The 22,755-nt window shown below is 35.5% G+C and overlaps 1 protein-coding gene across 3 annotated transcripts in view; it reads right to left on the bottom strand.

Moving 5' to 3' along the window:
* TENM1 (teneurin transmembrane protein 1) overlaps positions 1–22,755 on the bottom strand; it is a 745,224-nt gene that overhangs the window by 244,407 nt on the left and 478,062 nt on the right. For all 3 annotated transcript variants that reach the window (XM_011378218.2, XM_011378219.2, XM_011378220.2), the window contains exons 13-15: positions 22,173–22,196; positions 19,843–19,989; positions 1,696–1,912 (exon numbers count right to left, since the gene is read on the bottom strand). In XM_011378218.2, coding sequence (XP_011376520.1) covers positions 1,696–1,912; positions 19,843–19,989; positions 22,173–22,196 — 388 coding nt within the window. The remainder of the gene's footprint in view (positions 1–1,695; positions 1,913–19,842; positions 19,990–22,172; positions 22,197–22,755) is intronic.

Raw genomic sequence — 22,755 nt, 5'->3', positions numbered from 1 at the left:
TGATAACTTGGAAAATTTTACAGAAAAATGAGGAAAACTCAATTAAACCAGGAGTAGGAGAAGGGCGTTAATCACCACAAGTAATAGGTTTGTTCACTCTGTGAGTGGCTGGCAAGTGCTGCTGAATCATGAAGCTGAACTGTAGGGGTTGAAGTTTCGTCTCACTTTTCTAGGTTTATTGCTCAAACACTCTGCTCTGGAACACAATGACTTGTTTCCTCTCTCTCTCAGGTACTGACTTTCTCCCTTTACTTGAGTTCAGTGAGTCTTTTAATGCAGCTCCATGTCATGGAGATTGTTATTTCTTTCACTTTTTTTCCCCCTTTTTGGACTGACTTCTCCCTAAGCATAGAGAAAGCTACAGAGTTAATGACTTATTATTACCTTAAATAGGAAAATGGGAATAATGGCTATTTCTGTTCCTTTCATTCCTCTGTGTACAATACATAAATTTACACCCTCTAAATTATTAATTTGACTATAGCCCATATGAAAGATACTCCAGAGTTGTTATTGAGTTGGGAGAAATGCTTCAAAATGGGAATGACCGAGTCTCTTGGAAGAAGGCAAGCTTTGACTAAATCCCCTGGCAGAAAAGGCCTTTATTATGATGCACTGGGTTTTGGGTTCTGTCAAAGACCTAAAATGTCAGAACTGTACAAAGATAAAAATAGTGGGAAAGTTTTAAGTTTCAGTAACAGGTCTAGTATACAATCTGTGGGAAAGGTAATGTTTTAAATTTCCACGCACACCCTTATTTTCCCTTTTCTTCTTTGTGTAGGTCAAGATTGAGTTGTAATTTTCTTATATTGTCACTGATATCAATATAAGCTTCTGACTGAGTTTTTCTTGGGGACTGATGACACCCACTAGGATATAACAGAATGGATGGGATGTAGACAGAAGCCCGTGGACAAGTAGTTTCCATGCTTATTTTTTAAATTCCTGTTTGTAATAGTCTAGAAGCTAGTGAAATAACAGCCTGTGGGCTGAACAAAGGAGGACATATTTAGGAGACCAAGAATGTTGACATTCAGTGACTTACTTATATCTAGTGGCGATTAGTAAAAGATGTCATTGTTGAAGATGAAGCAGAGAATAAAAATGAGCAAATTCATGTTATTATTCTTTAAATAAGTAAGCAATTTTTAAAAATTTATTCATCTAATGGATTAGACTTTGGTCTTAGGTCTTTCATGACAATTCATGCATTTGCACTTTCCTAGAAGACAGATTTTCACAAGTCTTGCATTTCACATTAAAAAATCAAATTCACCCAACTCTTTCATATAGAAATAAGTTACATCATGGACTAACACTGAAAATTTAGCTTTTGAAATTCAAGAAGTTTTCAAAGGATCAATCCAGAAGCTAAACAATAAATTTGCAAATTATACTTCCATCCTTTTTTTGTCAGTAAAAGACCTATCTATACTTTACTACAAATAATACACATCATATATATGTGCATGTATATGTGTGTATGCATCTTCTATGATACAGAAGTTCTAGAAATGAGTTCTCTCCCTTAACTAATCAGTAAAGGATTGGGCATTCCAGATAAGCCTAAAAAGGAAATCAATATAGACTGTGTGGAATGGGAAGTAACCTCATCTTTAGTAGAGATCTTCCTTTCACAGTTAAGGAAAAACATGAGTAATAGTCCATTAAAGAATAAAATAAATATATATATACCTGCTGTCAAATGAGATCTCTGGAGGAATGACATGAGTACTGTCCTTGCCAATAAGGAATTTGATTCGATCATAGAAGAGTCTTGAAGCATGCTGAGAGAATATGGCTTGGCTTTGCTGAATGAGGTCAAGAGGATCTGGTGATCCCTGACAGAGCGGACTTACATAGCAGATACTTTGTTGACAACAATCAGGGTCCACACAGTCAGTCAAACCATCTGAAAAAAAAAGGTTGAAATTTAGTTTCAAAAGGAGCAGCACAGTTTATAATAGGCATAAATGGAGAAAAATTTAAAATATAGCCAAAGATAACTGTCCATTTTTGAGTTTAGAATCTGTTGAAGTCTTATTTCTCATGAATTATCACTCACTCTAAGTTTATATGGCACATCGGTAAAATTCAAACTGTTTTGTTCATTAATCTTTCTTTCCTGAATTCTCTAGCATTAATGGGCTATATTACATTATTTAACATTTGAATAGAGTATTCTGTTATATATCACTCTTTAGAAGTTTCCTTTTTCCTTGCAAGATCATCTTTCAGGATAGCAACTCTTTCTATAAATTATTTTGAATTTCTCACACCATGTATGAGCACATGATTAACAAATGCTTGGCAACCTGAATTTTTATTTCAAAACAATTTTCCCAATATTCTTGTCTACTGGTAACTATTAAAATAGAAATTGGTATTGTCATGGTGACAGTGTCTAGAGCAGGGCAAATGTGTAGTCAATTACCTGGGGAACTTATTAAAGATGTTTATTCTTGAGCTTCACCTATTGAATTGGAATTTCTTCAGAGCTCAGGATTATGCATACTTAATCTGGGTGATTCTGAAGCACTCTAAAGTTTCAGAACCATTTTTTTAAGCAATTTGTAGTAGCAACTAGAGCTTGTTTCTAACAGCAGTTATGTATTTGATGCAAATACTAATAAACCTCAGGTATATGAATATGATGAGTCACGCTCTTTCATTTCTTAGGCCTTCGCAATTCACTCTAGATTCCTAAATCCACAGTAATACCAAGAAAAAAATCACATTAAAGCCTTCATTCTTTGGTAGAGGAATGATGTTGGACACAGGGGTTATGGGAGGAGGGGAGACCATTAAGAATGTTAATAGGTGCAAAACACTGTATTAGGTGCTTGGGGAAGTAGAGTTTTATTTAAAAAAGACTTTTTTCCTGTTTTCAGGGGCCTCAGAGCTTAATAGGGGAAATAGGTGTCTAAAAAAGCTGACTCTTACACTAGTTAAAAATGAAGGAAGAGTTATGAGTTACATACAAAGAGAAAGGGTTAGAGTGATTAACTGAGCATTATGAACACTTCATTTCACACCCAATAAGCAAAACGATTAACATCTTTCTAAGGTCCTTAAAGCAGACAAGTGGCTCTAATTTAGATGTTTAACAAGGGTAAATATAAAGACACTAATCTTAACTTGCAGGGGAATAGGGAGGTTCAGACATAGCACCGGCTCCTTAAGGCTGAGGATGAAAGTTACTGGCACTGGTTTTGTGCAGCTCTTGTGCTAGTTCTCTCTCCCTTACATGGCTGCTCCTGAGGAGCTGGAGGGGAACGTACCACAGCAGGCAGCAATGAAAGCCAGAAACACCAAGAGAGCAGGCATTTGGAACAGTAGCCTAGAGCACCCAGGAAATATTTTCCCCACCTGTAGACCTTTCAAATTCTCTGCACCATAGACATTACTTTGATTTAAAATGCAGTTTGCTTCTTTCTGGCCTTGCCTGTTTGTTCAGTGTATTTCTGCCCCAATTTCTACTTCTCTGCATACATATTTCTTTTTCACTGATGACTACCGTGGATTTGTTTCAATAAGAAGTACCTTCTGCTCCTTTCTCTCCCCTCATTCAGCAGATTATATTAACAGATTTCCTATAGATTTTATATCCCACTACCACCTCTCTCACTAACCAGTTGTTCTCAGCTTCCTATTAGCACATTACCCATTAACTCTGCTAATTAAACATCTGGATACACTTGAAAAGCTGGCAAAAATGTCAGGATGATTAAGAGTTCTCTGATGTTTGTAATTGGTGCACAATATACTAAACAACGGAAAACTACTTTTCAAATGGGCAGTCACCTTTATCTTTGAATTGGTAACAAATGCACTAGTAATAATCAGATTGGGCATTCATAGGTTTCAATCTCTCAACCACACAATTCTTATTTTTGAAAAGAAATAGATTTGAAATAAATACTAATGCCCAAATGATCTTCAAAACTGGATTCTAAAACTAAACACAGAGCCAATCCAAAACGAGACTCACATTCTCACCTAGTTATGTGTATAAATTCCAAACTAATGTTTCATATTTAATAATTACCTATTATACAAAGCCGACCCTCTAAGACCTCTGTTTTCTGAGAGAACAGCAAGACTTCTGTTGAATGAAGAAAGGCTACAGGTAGCAGACCAATAATGGCACTCAACTCTCAGATTATAATTCATAGGTAAGCCCAGTACATGGGCAAAGATCTACTTACCAATTATCACATTGGATAACACTCCATTACAGTATGTCTGGACGGTTACAAAGAAGTATAAACGACAGTCACATTGCATGTGTGGGTTTCTTTTTTTTCTTTGGCTATTAATGGTTCTTTTATTGTTCTAAATTGGAAGCTGTGGCACCCTCCTGAGAGCCAGGCTCAGGGTGTCAGATAGGGGCATATCGAATGTTAACTTATTTTACTTTTAAGACCTGTTCCCTTTAAAGGAATAAAAATAAAAGCTAACAAAAAAAGAGAGAGGTTAAATTGTCTCGAAGGACTAAACATGGCATTCATTGATTCTAGCCGCAACAACCAGTTAGGGACTATTCCAGCTGGCTCAATTGGGGCTGAGGAAGACAAAAGACACTGGTTTCTTCTGTATGTGATCGAATCATTCACTATTAAACTTTTACCTACTAGAATAATGCCCTTGGTTGAAAGAAGGATTGGACAAGGGAATATAGATAACATATAGAAAATCCATATTCTCCGAATCCTTAAAATGAATTTCAAAATATACATCCTTTCAAGAACAGCACCCATATTATCACCTTGATAGAAATAGACAGCTAGTTCAAGGTAAGGTATCCAAAGGGATTAGGAAACATGTATATATTAGTTCACATTTGTCAGGTATGGCACTAGGTAATTTCACATGCATTATTTCAACTAATCCCTGCCAAAACCCTTTTAGATAGACACCCTCATTTTCATTTTACAAATAAAGAAGGGGAGACTAAATGTGGTTGCACAGTTGGAAGAAATATGGGAGTTATATCATACCCAGTGTTCTGACTACAAATCACATGTTCATCATCATCATGTAAGCAGTATTACTTGTACTGACCTTGGCTAATGTAGGTATTTAGAACACATGAAGTAGTTATGGTCAAAGAACCAGACTACTATCTAATCTTGACTGTGCCACTTACAATCTATAGGATTCTGGACAAATCAGTTAAACTCTTGGATTCTCTTGCAGATGAGTTCCTGCATCTACTAAGATGGGAATAATAAAAATACCTACTTTATAGAGTTGTTGTAAGGATCGCACAATAATAATCATAAAGAACTTAACATAAGGTTTAATCTGTACCCAGCACTCTTGATAAATGTTAGCTATTGCCACTAACCAAATTCTAGACTGGACAGACTGCAAAGTGTCTAGGATAGTGTTCTATAGGTAGATGTCAATGGTCTACAGAGGCAGCTGAAATGTTCAGACTCATTTCTATTTCAGTTGTCTTGTCACTGGCCAGAGGGCAATTAACTTCTGTGTAGTATATTCAGTTCGCTGGAATGTGTTCATTTTGTGAACTTTGCTTGGATAGGTTGTCAGATAGGTAGGATCTTTGCCACAGTAAATCTTTTTTCATTGAGTTTCACAAATTCAAAACTAGTTTTCATTTGGACAAGGGCAGAATTGAAGCTTAACCTCTCAGCATTTATAGAATAGAGGGTCTGCCAAAAAAATTAATAATGAAAAAGAAATCGAAGGGCTGATCATTCCAATGACAGAGTTAAACAAAATCTTCTTAGGCATTTAGAAACCTATAAATAACAGACTATGATAAATCATTCATATTTTCTTTACTAAAGTAGGCCCCTACTAGGCATTCCTGTTAGCTTTGTTGTTGCTATTATATGTATTGAAGGTAATATGACTACATTTCCTTTGTAAATAGCCTATAATTCATTTCCCCTCATTTATCCAGACTGATTTTCACTCAAAGCCTTTTTCTGTATTAGTAAAAAGAAAGTGTGAGAGGCTCAATTGCACTTAGGACTTTGACCTGCTCAAAACATTTCTATTGCTATAACTACATACAACTTACTTTTTCTGTCAGGAAAGTAAATTGTTTATATGCCACTAATATTCATATCCTCTCAGTCTTTACTTGCTATCAATGGCTTCCCACACTACTCATAGTAAAAGCCCATGTCCTAAAAATGACTTACTTCTGGTTCTTCACTGTCTCTCTGTTACCTCTCTGATCTCACCTCCTATTATCCTGCAGCCCCCTTACTCTCTATTTATATGCTTGGAATGTTTTTCTCTCCAATATTAACATGGCTCATCTCTCACCACCTTTAAGCCATTACTCAAATGCCACCTTTTTAGCAAGGCTTTCTCTGACCACCTTATTTAAAATTCCACTTCTCTCCCATACTTTATCTTTTTTCCCCTGATTTAAAAAATATTTTTCCATCGCACTTATCATCTTCTATCATACTTTTTCAAAAACTTGGTTTATTGTCTGCCTCTCACAACTAGAATATAAGTTCCATGAAAGCATGGATTTAGTCTTTTTTATTCATTGCTATTTCTCAATTACTTAGAACAGTGCCCGGCTCAAAGTAAGCATTCGATAAATATTTGTTGTTTGAATAAACATGTGTCCTAAAAGTCCTGTTTCTTAGACATTTGTAAATTTACCTAGAGAAAATAATAATTCAATTAATGTATCAAAATAAATGTTATAAATAGATTCTTTATCGATACCACAATTTATTATCCACTTTAAATTACTGTATTTCAAACATTATTTCACTCATTTGCACCCACTGCCTATTAGGCAGATGTCAATTATTACTAGTTTTAGTTGATAGATAATGTGACTGATACAGTCAGAGTGGTTAACTGTGTTATAGAGTTTAGATTTCCCAACTTTAAATTGTATGTGGAATCACTTGGCAGTTTAGGCTCTCATAACTAAGTGATGATCCTTTAAGAAATGGATTGCTTGGAAATAAGGGGGAATATATTCAGAAAACAATACTGAGGAATATGCTTTCTGATGCTTGATCTTTTGTCCCAGCCAAATCTTAAGAGTAAATGTGGAGAGGGTGTCTGGCCTGCAAACAGAGCAAATGTTATCAATTCATTGCTCCTTCTACTTCATTTTCCTCATTATTAAACACTGCAGCATGTTGGTGACATTCAAAATATGAAGCTTATTGATCCATGAGTTTATATGTGTTCATAATTCAACCTTGGAGCTGATTTCCAGGTCTAGAAACATTACATCATAAAATGGGCTTGCAAACAGCTATTGTTCTTTTGATCCCCAGTTTATTGAAGTATAATAGACAATTAGTTGCTCATACTTACATTGTACAATTCAATTAGTTTTTTTCAATTATAGTTGGCATACAATAATATATTCATTTCAGTTGTACAGCATAGTGATTAGACATCTATAAAACTCACAAAGTGGTTAGCCCACTTCCTCCTTACATACTTTTCACAACATTGTTAACTGTTTCCCTTATGCTACATTTTATATCTCCATGTCCATTTTGTGTCTGTCCATTTGTACTTCTTAATTCTTTTGCCCATTTTCACCATCCCCGCAACCGCCCTCCTCAAAATATTCTATCAATGAGTTTGTTTCTGTTTTTGTTGTTGTTTATTTTGTTGTTTAGATTCCACATGTACATGAAATCATATGACATTTCTCTTTCTCATTCAGCAAAATAACCTCTAGCTTCATTAAGGCAATATCATTTTCGATCCTCTTCCTTTTAGTCTGTGTGTGTCTTTTAATATGAAGTGAGTCTCTTGTAGGCATAATATGTAGGAGTCTTGTTTTCTTATCTATTCAGCTTCCCTATCTTTTCCATTTGTGGTAATTGTTGGTAAATATGTAGTTATTAATGATTTCGATACATGGTTTTTCTTCATAAACAAGTCCTTCCAACAATTCCTGTAATACTGGCTTGGTGTTGATAAATTATTTTATTTATTTGTTTGTTTGTTTGTTTGTTTATATATTTATTTTTAAGTTTATTGGGGTAACACTGGTTAACACAATTATTTAATTTTCAGGTGTACATTATAATTTGACATCTGTATTTTCTATTGTGTGTTTACCACCCAAATGCAGTTTTCTTGAGCTACCATATATTTGATCCCCCTTACCCACTTCACGCTACCCCTTTTGTCCTATATTTGACCACCTTTAACCATGTACCTCCTCCCTCCTCTCTCAACCCACTAGTAATCACTAGTCCATAATCCTCTGGAAACCACTAGCCTATAGTCCATGTCCATGAGTCTCTGTTTGTTTGTCCTATTCATTTGTTGCTTTTAGGTTTATATCACACATATAAGTGATATCATGTGATTTTCAATTTTTTCTGTCTGGCTCATTTCGCTTAGCATGATTATCTCGAGGTCCATGTTGCAAATGGCAGTATTTCATCTCTTCTTATGGCTGAGTAATATTCCATTGTATATGTGTACCATCGCTTCTTTAGTCAATCATCTATCATAGAACACTTCGGTCGCTTCCATGTCCTGGCCACGGTGAATAATGCTGCTATAGACAGTGGTGCGCAAATAACTTTTCGGATGTGGGTTTTCAAGACTTTGGGGTAAATATCCAGTAGAGGGATTGCTGGATCGTATGGTAGATCAATTCTTAATTTTTTGAGGAAACTTTGTACTATTTTTTATAACGGCTGTACCAATTTGCACTTCCACCAGCTGTGTATGAGGGTTCCTTTTTCTACGCATCCTCTCCAACATTTGTTATTACTTGTCCTGTTGATTATAGCTATTCTAAGAGGTGTGAGATGATATCTCACTGTGGTTTTGATTTACATTTCCCTAATAGCTAGCAATGTTGAGCATCTTTTCAAATATTTGTTGGCCATTTGTATGTCCTCTAGGGAGAAGTGTCCGTTTAGGTCTGCAGCCCATTTTTTGATTGGATCATTTGTGTTTTTGTCGTTCTTGTTGTTGTTGTTGTTATTGAGTTGTATGAGTTCTTTATATATTTTAGATATCAGGCCTTTATTGGAGGTGTTGCATGCAAATATATTTTCCCATTAGGATGGTTGTCTCTTTACCTTGTTGACAATTTCTTTTGCTGAGCAGAAGCTTTTTAGTTTGATGTAGTCCTATTCATCTATTTTTGCTTTTATTTCCCTTGCCTTTGAGGTCAAATTCATAAAATCCTCTTTAAGTCCAAGGTTCTTGAGTTTAGTTCCTATGTTTTCTTCTATGCATTTTATTGTTTCAGGTCTTATATTCAGGTCCTTAATCTATTTTGAGTTAATTCTGGTGTGTGGTGATAGACAACAGTCTAGTTTCATTCTTTTGCAGGTGGCTTTCCAGTTTTCTCAGCACCATTTATTGAAGAGGCTTTCCTTTCTCCACTGTATGTTTTTGGCTTTTTTGGTCAAAAATTATTTGCCCATATAAATATGGGTTTACATATGGACTCTGGAATCTGTTCCACTGGTCTGTGTGTCTGTTTTACTGTCACTTTGTAGTATAATTTGAAGTCACGCAGACTGATACCTTGAGCTTCATTCTTTTTTCTCAGGATGGCTTTGGCAGTTCGGGGTCTTTTGTGCTTCCATACAAATTTGATGATTTTTTTGTTCTTTTTTTTTTTTTTAAAGCCAATGAGATCTTGATGGGGATTGCATTAAATCTGTATAATGCTTTAGATAATATGGACATTTTAACTGTGTTGATTCTTCCAATCCAAGAACACAGAATATCTTTCCATTTCTTTGTATCTTCTTCAATTTCTTTTAATAGAGTCTTGTAGTTTTCATTATATATGTCCTTCACATTGTTTCCTACGTATTTTATTCTTTTCGTTGCAATTGCAAATGGAATTATTCTTTCCACGTCTTTTTCTGATGCTTCATTATTATAGTATAAGAACACCATGGATTTTTGAATGTTGACTTTGTATCCAGAGACTTTACTGTATTTGCTTATTGTTTCTAGTAGTGTTCTTGTGGAGTCTTTAGGATATTCTATATAGAGAATCATGTCATCCACAAATAGTGACAGTTTGATCTTTGTTTCCTATATAGATGTTTTTTATATCTTTCTCTTGTTAGTTTGTACTCGTAGGACTTCCAATGTTGTATTGAATATCAGTGGCGTTAGTGGACAGCCTTGCCTTGTTCTTGATCTTAGAGGGAAGGATTTTAGTTTTTCACCATTAAGTATAATGTTGGCTGAGAGTCTGTCATAGATGGACTTTATTATGTTAAGGTACTTTCCTTCTATGCCGATTTTGTGAAGTGTTTTGATCATAAATGGATGCTGTATCTTTTTGTAGGATTTGCTTCATGTATTGATATGATCATAAGATTCTTATTTTTTAATTTGCTTATGTAGTGTATCACATTAATTGATTTGCATATGTTGAATCATCCTTGTGCCTCTGAGATGAAGCCCACTTGATCATGGCGTATAATCTTTTTAATATGTTGCTGTATTCGGTTTGCTAGTATCTTATTTCTGATATTGGCATCTGTGTTCTTTGGAGATATTGTTCTGTAGTTTTCTTTTTTTCTGTTATCTTTATCAGGTTGTGGAATCAGTGTAATATTGGCCTCATAAAATGAGTTGGGAAGTATTGCATCCTCTTCGATTGTATGGAAGAGTTTGAGGAGAATAGGTATTAAATGTTCTTTGAATGTTTGGTAGAATTCACTAGTGAAACCCTCTGGTCCTGGACTTTTACTTTTTGGTAGGTTTTTGATGATTGTTTGATTTCCATACTCCTGATCAGTCTACTTAGATTTTCCAGTTCTTGATTCAGTCTAGGAAGATTGTATTCTTCTAAGTACTGGTCCATTTTTTATAGATTATTAAATTTGTGTTCTATACTTTTTCATAGTATTTTTGTATGATCCTTTGTATTTCTGCAATGTCAGTCATAATTTCCCCTCTTTCATCCCTGATTTTATTTATTTGTGTCCTTTCTCTGTTTTCTCTAGTGAGTGTAACCAGGGGTTTGTCAATTTTATTAACTTTCTCAAGAAACCAGCTCTTCGTTGCATTTATTATTGCTATTTTTTTTGTTTGTTTTCAATTTCATTTATTTCTGGATTATTTCTTTCCTTCTGCTGACTTTAGGCTTCATTTGTTCTTCCTTTTCTAGTTTCTAATAATGAAGCATTAGGTTGTTTATTTAGGCTTATTCTTGTTTTTTGGAGGCCTGAAATGATATGAATTTTCCTCTTATGACTGCTTTTGCCGTGTCCCAAAAGATTTGATATGTTGTACTATCGTTATATTTTTTTTCTATGTATCTCTTGATTTCTTTTTATTTCTTCTCTGACCCAGTTATTCTTCAGTAGTATGTTGTTTAATCTCCATTTTTTTTTGTGTTTCTTCTTGATTTCTTTTTTTAGTTGATCTCTAGTTTCAAAGCATTATGATAGGAGAATATGGTTTGTATGATTTCAACCCTTTTATATTTGTTGAGGCTATTTCTGTGTCCCAGTATGTGGTCGATTCTTGAGAATGTTCCATGTGCACTAGAGAAGAATGTACAAACTGCTCTCTTGGGTTGGAAGGCTCTGTAAATGTCAATTATGTCCAGTTTGTTTAATATGTCTTTTAAGGATGTTATTTCCTTATTGATTTTCTGCTTGGATGATCTGTCCAGATCCAACAGTGGGGTATTTAGGTCCCTTACTACGATAGTATTTTGGTCTGTTTCTCTCTTTAGTTCTGTTAGTAATTGTTTTACATATTTTTGGGCTCCCTGATTGGTAACATAGATATTAATGAGTGTTATGTGTTCTTGGTGCATGATTCCCTTTATCATTATGAATTGTTTCTCAGTATGTTTCTTTACCTTTTTTACTTTGAAGTCTATTTTGTCTGATATTAATACCACTACTCTTTTCTCTGAATGCCGTTTGCTTAAAATATCACTTTTCACTCTTTCACTTTTAGTCTACATTTGTCTTTGGAATTGAGATATGTCTCCCAGAGGCAGCACATGATTTTTTTGTTTTGTTTTGTTTTGTTTTGTTTTTTTGATCCAATCTGCAACTCTATGCCTTTTTATTGGTGAATTTGGTCCATTTACACTTAGGGTTATTATTGAAATACGAGGTTTTCCTATAGCCATTTTATCTTTTGCTTTCCAGTAGCTCAGTGTTTCCATTGCTTCTTTGTCCTTGTGGTTCTGTTTTTTTTTTAATTTTGTTTGTGTTTTGTGGATTTTCCCTCTAATCCTTCTTCCTTCATGTTATATACTTCAGTTCTGAATCTTTATGAATATGTAGGTGATAGTTATGTACATATATTCGTCCATTTTCTCCTGCATGTGTCTTTTTTCCATTCTCTTTTGTGAATTTGGATCTTTAAATTCTCCCCTTTTCTGCCATTGTAATCTCAATTTGTCCTTAGCTACACTCAATGTTCATTACTATCTTGCAATAACAAGTCTTTTCTTATTAAGTTTATAATGCCCTGTTCTTAATAAGGGTTGCACTCCTCTGCATCTATCTGTCTTCTAGTCAGCCTACTCATAGTTATGTATTTTTTTGTCATTTTGTTTCAATTAGGCTGACCCCTCTCAGTATTTCCTTTAATGCAGGCCTTGTAGTGGAGAATTCTCTCAATTTGTGTATGTCTGCAAAGGTCTTAATTTCTCCTTCATATCTAAAGGAGAGCTTAGCTGGATACATTATTCTAGGCTGGTAGTTCCTTTCACGTAATAGTTTAAATATTTGATTCCATTCCTTTCTGGCTTGTAAAGTTTGCACTGAGAAGTCTGAGGATAATCTAATGGGTTTTCCTTTATAAGTTACTGTTTTCTTCTCCCTGTCTGCCCTGAGAATTCTATCTTTGTCATTGATTTTTGATAACTTTAATACAATGTCTCCTGGAGAAAGCCTTTTGGGGTTGAGATATTTGGGTGTTCTGTTGACTTCCTGAATTCCAAGATCCAGTTCATTCCATAGATTTGGGAAATTCTCATCAACTATTTGTCTGAAAATGCTTTCTAATCCTTGTTCCTTTTCCTTGTCTTTGAGATTGCCCATTATTCTTATATTTCCTTTCCTGATGATACCAGCTACTTCTTGCATTTCTCTTTTATTATTTTTCATTCTTCAGTTTCTATCTTCTTCCGATTTATTTCTAGATTTCTGTCTTCAAAGTCATGGATCCTTTCCTCCATTTGGTCGACTCTGTTTTACAAGGTTGCTATTTCATTCTTCTTCTCTTCAGTGTGTTCTCCCTCTCCAGAAGTTCTAGACGGTTCTTTTTAAGGGTTTCAGTTCCTTGCTAAAAATAACTCATTCTGCTGATCTAGTTGTGTTTTCAATTCCTGGTAGCTCTTATTCGCAGATCCCTTGCTCAGACGTTCCTGTATGCACATTTGGTGTTTTTTGTTGAGTTTTAGGTGTTTAGCTTATTGTTGTTTCAAGGGGAGATATCTGGGGATATCGCTCACTCCGCCGTGTTTCTCTTGGCTACTTACATAATGCTGCAATGAACACATGGATCCTCATGTTCCCTCAAATTAGTGTTTTGGGTTTCTTCAGATAAATATCCATTAATGGGATAACGGGGTCCTTCTTTGTCTCTTGATAGTCTTTGTTTTAAATTCTATGTTTTTCTGGTATAAGTATTGGTACCCCAGTTTTTTCGTTCCTTTCCATTTTCTTGAAACATCTTTTTTTTCATCCCTTTACTTTCAGTCCATGAGTGTCTTTCAGTCTCAGGTGGGTCTCTTGTAGGCAGCATATGTAAAGGTCTTATTTTCTTATCCATTCATCCACCCCATCTTTTGATTGGAAGAATTGAATCTATTTAGATTTAAAGTATTGTTGATAGTTATTACCATTTTATTATTCATATTTTTTTAATCTTTTTTCCTTTTTTCCTTTTTTCTTCTTAAAGAAGTCCTATTAACATTTGCTGTAATACTGGCTTGTTGGTGATGAACTCCTTTAGCTTTTTTTTTTCTTATTTGGGAATCCCTTTATCTGTCCTTCAATTCTAAATGATAGCTTTGCTGGGTAGAGTCATCTCGTTTGTAGGTACTCATTTTTCATCACTTAGAATATTTCATGCAAATCCCTTCTGGCCTTCAAATTTTCTGTTGAGAAATCAGTTTATAGTCTTATGGGTGCTCCTTTGTAGATAACTAACTGCTTTTCTCTTGCTGCTGTTAAGATTATCTCTTTGCCTTTAATCTTTGGCGTTTTAGTTATGATGTGTCTTGGTCTTGGCCTCTTTGGGGTTATGTTGTTTGGGACTTTGCACTTCCCAGGCTTGTATGTCTGTTTCCTTCACCAAGTTAAGGAAGTTTTCAGTCACTATTTGTTGAAACAGGTTTTTAATTCCTTGCTCTCTTCCTTCTTCTGATATTGCTATGATGCAAATATCGGTATACTTTATGCTGTCCCAGAGGCCCCTTAAACTATCTTCAGTTTTAGATTATTTTTTCTTGTTGCTGTTCTGATTTGGTGTGTTCTGCTACCTTATCTTCTAAATTGCTGATTTGATCCTCTGCTTCATCTAATCAACTGCTGATTCCTTCTAATATAGTTTTCATTTTAGTTATTGTGTTCTTCATTTTTGACTGTTTCTTTGTTATGTTTTTTATCTTTGTTTTTATGTTTTCTATCTCTCTGTTAATATTTCACTGAATTCATCTACTATTCTGCTTAGTTCATTGAGCATCCTGATAACCAGTGTTTTGAACTCTGCATCTGATAGATCGTCTCCATGTTGTTTAGTTCCTTTTCTGGAACTTTGTTCTGTTCTTTCATTTGGGAAATGTTTTTTTGTCTCCCCAATTTGGCTGCCTCCCTCTGTTTGTTTCTATGTATTAGGTAGGGCTGCTATGTCTCCTGGTCTTAGTATAGTGGCCTTATAAAGTAGGTATGCTGAGGGGCCTAATGGTATAAACTTCACTGGTCAAAAGTGCTCCAGGTTGTCTCTTATATGGGTTGTGTGTGCCCTCTTGTTGTAGTTGAGCTTGGTGGGCTGCTTTTGGCTCATCAATGTGAGGAATTGACTCTCAGGCTGATTGGCTGTGATCAGTGGAGGAGTTGTTGTGCAAGGGCTGATCCTACAGAGCAGGATTAACTTTAGCAGGGCTCTGGTGCCTGCCCTGTCTTCCCTTTATGTGTGTTATCTTTAGATGTGATCCTGGGTGGTACTCTAGCTTAGACTGTAGTTGGCCACCAGCCGTGCAGTACGGAGCCTCCTGGGAGGGGACCTCCCACAGGCCAAGTTCAGCTGCAGTCTGTGCCCTGCTTGAAGCCATTGGCATGAGCCACTAAGCAATCTGCAGATGACCACCACTCATTCTGGGCTTGGAATTGCCTGGAGAGGCCAAGCCACAAACTGAGGCCAGCTGCCACTAGTGCTTGGTGCTGCTCAGAAAGAGGTACAGATCACACTGAGGGCAGATGCTACTTGTTTAGGTTTTGTTAGCTTTTGATAAATTTCAGGAAAGTCCATTGCATGAGCCAAAACAGGCTGTTTGTATGGAAAATACACTGGAAGCAGCTTTGATGGGCCCATACATTGGGTTAGGTGGGGTGTCAGTGAGTCACCAGGGCCCGGTGACCAGTGTTAGATACCTTGATAGAGACTCAGATATGGCACCTGCCTGGGTCTGCAAACTGGGCGGGGAAAAGCTCAACAAAGGAACAATGCTCTCTCCCAGCACTTCTGTCTTGGAGAAAGCTGCCCCTCCAGCCCTCGGCCTGAAGCCAGAAAATTCAGCTCCTTCCCATATGTTTCTGGTGCCTTTTGAACTGCCGCTCCAGCACTGGAGCTCAGAGGGAGTGAGTCCATCACCAAGTTAAGTCCCCGCATGGGCCCCTTAGGAGGAAAGTCTGCCGCTCCCTCCGCCCTTTGTCTCACTCTACCTCAATCTCCACTGGTTTTCACAGCAGAGGTTGTGGGGTCTTTTCTTCCTGGCACTGGAACCGTGGGCTGGGGAGCCCGATGTGTGGCCAGGACCCCTCACTCTCCCGGGGATCCCTCTTCAGCTGAGAAATCTCTCCCAATTCTCAACCACCACATGTGCGTATGGGACCAGCCTGTTTTGTGTCTCGATCTCCTCCTACCAGTCTGGAAGTAGCCTATTATGTCTGTCACCAGTTGTATGCCTTCTGTTCAACTAGACTTCAGACGACGCCCAGTGATGACTATTCTGTAGTTTAGTTGCAATTTTGATGTGGCTGTGAGAGGAGGCAAGCACAGAATTTACCTACTCCATAATTTTGACTGGAAGCCTCCCCACTGATTTTTGATGCTGGTTTATTATATGCTAAATTTTATGTGGTGTGTTCCAGAGCTTTTATTCAGTTATATTGATCTGTCCTTTCTTATATCACTACCACTTTGTTTTAATTATCATAGCTTTAAAATATTCTTTAACATCTGATAGTTCTAGATTGCTCTTACTAGTCTTTATTTTAGCTATTTTGATTCTGTTAATATAATGTCTAATCTTTTCTTCTTATGTCAATTTATATGTGCATGTAATGTGTAATAATCATATTTTCCTGAATGCGAAATCAAGATACATGATTAACACATGAAAATGTAGTCACCATAATGTTAAGTCACCTCCTCCAAGCACAGGGGCATGCACATGGTAGGTGCTTGTAGACTAAAGGAATAAATGAGGTCAAGGCATTTGATAGGTTTGTGATTATTAAAGTAATTAGTTCTTACATATATGATATATAGATACCTTTACTTTTCTTGCATGTGAAGAAAAAAATCCAAAGGTTATTTGTTCTCTGTTCTATTTTTACTGTTCAAGGCACTCTTTGGTAGCTCCTAGACCAGCTGTGTTACCCACATATTCTATGCAGCCCAATTAGTTAAAGAGTTGCAATGCATTGAATCACAGTATAAGTAAAGTCAAAGCTGCAGGAAGTAGGAACAATAAAAATGAGTACTCAAAGCTTATTAGAATGCAGAAAACCTAGCCACTCTTTAAGTATCAGCTATAATATGGAGTAATCAGGGAGCAGCCACTTGAAGCAACTGCTTGAAAGTAATATTTTTAATTGGGAAGATTTCTTAAGATTTACATTTTTAAAATTAGGACCACTTTTCCCCAAAAGAATCAAATGGCACTTCCCGATTTAATTAAAATGTACACACACATACACCCATGCACAAACAAGTATGCAAATATTAATAATTAGTCATATTCAATTAAATGAATCCAGCCATTCTGGTTAGCTGGAAAGCTGAGGTCACCAAATGAAGGACATTTAACATATTTTTAGGGATAATATTTAAACAGTATAAAAATAGAATTATTGTCCAAAACATTAGTCATGGGGCTTTCAGAGGTTATTTAATCCATCTTTCCATCTCAAGGCAGATTTGAATCTACAATTACAATCAATATCATCTTAATCCTACTAAAGAGAAAACATAGTATATGGAACTCTCAAAGAGATTTCTCTCATACTTCCTAAAGAAATATAAAAAAATACACTGAACCCATATCAGGGTCTTTAATTTTTGATTCCCACAAAGATACACAGTTTTAAAGAAATCTTCAGAAGTTAATACACATTGAGCAAAATCTTCTATATCTTTTGTATCCATGTATACCACAAATACTGAGAATTGATAATTCATTAATCCATTAATATTTAATTCATCCATTCGTTAAACATTTCTGGCTGCCTTGAGGTGACCCTGAGTCCATAAAAAATGCTTGATAATTAATATTCAATCATTTTTATCGGGCTGTACTTTATTAGGGCAAGAATCTTATTTTGGCTCAACCCTAACTGAATCAGAAGTTATAATTGCATAGGTTGTTAATATATTTTCTGAACATAAACTTTTAATCAATACATCAACTGAGAAATCTTTATTAGTACCATAAATCCTTTTTGCAATGAGGCAGACAACCTAGATTTACACCCTGGCTCTATCGTTTCTTTGTTATATATTCTTGAGCAACTTATTTAATTTCTGTGCCTCAGTTTCCTAATTTGTAAAGTGGTGCTAATAGTTCTATCTCATGGGAATTAAATGAGATAATTCACATAAAGTACAGAGTAAACTCCAAATACAAGTGAGTTAATATTTTTAGTGATTATACTGGCATACAACTCTGGACTCTGGGTCATGCTTAACATGCAACAAGAAAACTATATAGACAGAATATAATTAAGTGCTTAATTGTATGGTGCATATGATAAGCACCATAGGACATTGGGGTAGTGGATGTCAGAGTTTTCATGGGAGATATAGCTTGAGTTAGGACTTAAATGATGGACAGAGAATGAGGGTGTAGAGGAGAAGGCTCACCAAGTAAAGGAGCACATAATGAAAAGGAAGTAAAGGAAAGTGAATATGAGTCTTGGAGGGCCATAAAAGTCAAGTAAATAGTTGATCAGTGTAACATTTAATTGAAAATTTTACTCTGGCTTCCCAAGCAAAATTTTCATTTTAGATAGGCAGTAAACAGTCTCTTTAGAAAATGGTCTGCTATCCTAAGTTTATTGTATGTGTATGTTTGTGGGTAGGTTGGGGTAGTGGTATAGTTTATCGTGAATTATCGTATTTAATACTTATGATAATGCTATTAGACAGTCAATATTATTATCAGCCCCATTTTGGAGATAAGAAAATTTAAGCACAGAGATATCAAGAAACTCTTTCCAAATCACACAGCCAGTAAGTATACAGCAGAGCTAGTATTTCAGCCCAGAAAGTCTAACTTCAGTGTCTTGTGCTCTTAATCATTAAGTTGTTTTTACTTAAAATTCATTAAGGCCTTATGACTTTTTAAGGTGAACTGCTAGCCAGGAGGATTAAGGAGAAAACTCTTACATTCAATTTAGTGCTTGAACTAGGATTGCTACCTTAATAATTTAAGCCCCATGTTTGGATTCATATGACAAGTTATATAACTGTCCAAGCAGTATAGAAACCTGAGGAGTCAAATTTAATAATATACCTTATTTTAAGCTAATATACAAAACTTAGAAAGAAAACTTTCTGTTAATTTTATGTTTCCTTGAGTAGAAAGTAATTGGAACGTGAAGATTTGTCAATTTCAGGCTCATTCAGAGGTGATTTGTGCTGTTTTGAGGCCCTATTGTACAATGTATTAAATGATTTTGTTTGCTTGGCTAAAAGAGAAGTGATAAAAAATAAAATAAAATAAAATAAAATAGAAGTGGTTACCTTGAGGCCTTAGAGCCACATATGGCTTTTCAAACATTGTGTGCAGGACTTGAATTAAATATAAAAAAAATCTGCTCTGAATTGTCTTGATGCCTGTGTCCTTTGAAAGATATACATAGTACTACTAAAAGGTAGCGACACAAGAAGGAGCTCTAAGTAGCTAATAACAAAGAAAATCATTTCACATTGTATATAGTGAAAGCTACACTAGCATCTGACAATTTGGACATGGGTATGCTGATTTAATTTGGTATAGTAAATATCATAGGTACGGGAGGCAGCATAGTGGTGGTAGCTAAGAAAAGAGACTCTGAAGTCATAAAGCCCTGAATTGGAATATTAGTTATGTTACTTTCTAGCTGTGTGACCTTGGAAAAGTAATTTACCAATCCCACTCCAAACATTGATTTTCCCATCTATAAATAGGGAAAAACAGTATCTATACCTCATAGTGTTGTTGTGAGAATTAAGTGAGATATAATCATGTAAAGAGTTTGGAATATTGCCTGATAATAGCAAATTTCCTATAAATTGAGTTTTAAAAATAGTATTGTATATACTAAGGATTCCTAATTTTCACTCTTAGCCAGATTGGTCATCACTGTGCTAGAGGTTGGGCTATTCCTTCCTCATAAGAACATTTTATAAATGACTCACCTCCATCATTGTCCAAGTTATCTCCACACAGCATTTCCATGACAACATTGCAGCCTGTCCCACTCCAACCCACCTGACACACACAGTGCCATCCATTTTGATCCAGGGTACATCGCCCATTTCCAAAGCAGAGGCCTGGGCAACCATCTGAAAGGACAGCAGAGAGTAACAATCTTGGAGACATCAGAATGGAAGTGGCCAACAACATATGTCTCTCTATAGAGAAGCAACTAATCATCTGAACTCCATTCAGATGAGGTGTTGAATAAATGGAAAAGGAGCTTGCTTGCTTATCAAAACTTTCCAGGGAACTTGTTATTCCTTACTCTGCTGTGCTTTTCCTTAGAGAGAGCATTAAGCATTATTAATGCTAACCCCAATTACCAATCTCTGGTTCAGATAGGATAAAAACTATGCTGGGGACAAGAAATGTTTTTCGTTTCTTTTTGAAAAACTTATTTCCTCATGTCGATCAAAACCGTATGGATAATATTATATCTAGTTATGGTCGATAAATTGGGAAAAGACAGCAGTTTCTGTGAAGAGAAACTTCCCTCAACAACTAGTCTGTGTGGATTTTTCCCTTGAGATGCATGGCTTTAGGAGTTAGGTATGTTTGCGTACAGTTCAGATGATACCATTAAGTGTTTGCCCTTATGGCACCAAAGAAATCACTGCAGTTGCTTTACATCTCTTCAGCTTTTCTCTTCAAGATTATTATTAATCTTAGGGCTAAGTTTTAAATTTTTTACTACTCTGGTATCTCTCTCTGAAGCTAGTATAATATTATGTCTATAATAAGTGCTCAACAAATGTTTATGGAATTAATGCATGCCAAATTTAGACTTTCAGAATTCTAGGGAATAACTGGGTAAGTTGTCAAGAGGAAATTTTAATGCTTAAATGACTTCTGTCCATTGATAAACCACAAACACTGACGATGGGCTTTATTTAGACTTAATTTCTCAGGGATGCCCTACTTTTTCTACTAGTAGTCCAGAGTTAGGCTATCCCAAAGGGCAACTGTGCATGTGTCAAATGTTTGGTGGGCAGTTGAACAGAGACAATAATAATGGCATAGAGCTTCTGGAAATTTTCCAAGTAGCAATACAGGACCATATCTGGATTTTACTAGAGATAGTCCAAATAATATTTTTCTCATTTTCTTTGTAAGAAAATTCTTTAAGTATAAAGAGTAAAAGAATGTTTTTTTTTTTTAATTTGTAGATGTAATGCAGTGTTCCTTCTAAATGGTTTTCCAAGCAACTATTAACAGGCCAGAGGAAGAAAAAACTAAAATAAAGTGACAGATGGCTGTTGGAAAATATGAAAAGATTATAGACATTCTTGTTCCTTGGCATCTGTGGAGAATTGGTTCCAGGACCCCCTGCAGATACCAAAATCCGTAGGTGCTCAACTCTCTTATACAAAATGGTATAGTATTTGCATATAACCTATGCAGATCCTTCCGTATACTTTATATCATCTTTAGATTACTTATAATACCCAATACAATGTAAATGCTATATAAATAGTTATACTGCATTGTTAAGGAATCAACTTTCTGAAAATTTTCTAATATTTTCTAATAGTTTCATTGTTGCACAATGAGGAATACATATATACATATATATATATATATATATATATATATGTATATATGTATTCCTCAAGAAGTGGTACAAGATGAATATACATAGGTTTAAAAAAGGAATTTATGTAGTTCCATTTATCTAGTTCCATTCTCATGGACATACAAAGAATAAAATAATTTAGGGATAATTTGGAATGTATTCAACCTCCTGAGGCTGAGGTAATGAAAGGCACCAGGATATTCAACAACAACAACAAAAAAACCCTTACTGTCTCTATCAAAGGCAGATCCTTGTGGGAAGGGGAGTACTTAGTGGGGGATAATTCTTCCGACCTTGTAAGGATACTGTACATGGATTTGGAGCTATATTGTTTTGTTAAAAAAAAAGTTAGACTGTCTACCTAAACCTAGGTAATTTAATGATTACCTGTCTGTTACACACACACACACACACACACACACACACACACACACACCTCAAAGACAAGGAAAACTAGTTCTTAAAACTGCTTGTCAATCCATTACATGTTACCACAAAAATGATTTTTGGATGTTGTAAAAACAAATTAATTTTTAGTCTGACTATCATAGCACGAACTTGACAATATTACACTTAAGATTGCCAGAAGTAAAAGGAGATTAAAAAAAAAACCCAAACACTGACTCTTTCTTTCCCACATGCATACTTTCTGTTTAAAATATTTTTATGTTATAAAACTTGTAAGAAAAATCTTACCTCGTACAGCATCTAGGTAGTGAGCTAAAAAGGTTGGGGGGAGGGGGAAAGAGTGATTAAATGAATTTCTGGAAGATCAAAGCTATACAACATATACTAAAGGTTTACCATCTGTTGCCTGGAAGAACAGCAAACTGTGAATTGCTGAATGTCTGGCAGCTCAAAAGTTGGTACACTGGCCTGTGTAGTTTGTGAATAATAGTTTCTGTGGGAAAGATATTAATGGCTTCCCTGCAAGAAACTCTATTAGGCTTCCTAAAAATGTGTCATATTTCATTAAAATTATAAGAACTGCATTTTTACGTTTCAGTAATAACTTGTGAAAGAGCACTAGCTTGAACTTCTTATTAATAATAATATCTTTAGAAGGGTGTTCTGGAGTAACCACCTCTGCTAATCATCACAATATTTAAATCCTCTTATGTGAAGGCAATAAACTTACTGTAGTGCAGGAATGTAGTTACTTAGGCTGCATCTGAATCTTATCCCTCAACGCCTTTTTAATGAATCTTAAATATTTTCCACAGTCAGAAAATAAGACTTACTGTATCTTTAGCAGAGTAACAATGCAATTTATTAAAAT

The sequence above is a fragment of the Pteropus vampyrus genome, unplaced genomic scaffold (genome assembly GCF_000151845.1).
Source record: "Pteropus vampyrus isolate Shadow unplaced genomic scaffold, Pvam_2.0 Scaffold335, whole genome shotgun sequence".
In the NCBI taxonomy this organism is placed as follows: domain Eukaryota; kingdom Metazoa; phylum Chordata; class Mammalia; order Chiroptera; family Pteropodidae; genus Pteropus; species Pteropus vampyrus.
Note: the sequence above shows the minus strand (reverse complement) of the source record. Positions and strands in the feature narration are given on the sequence as shown.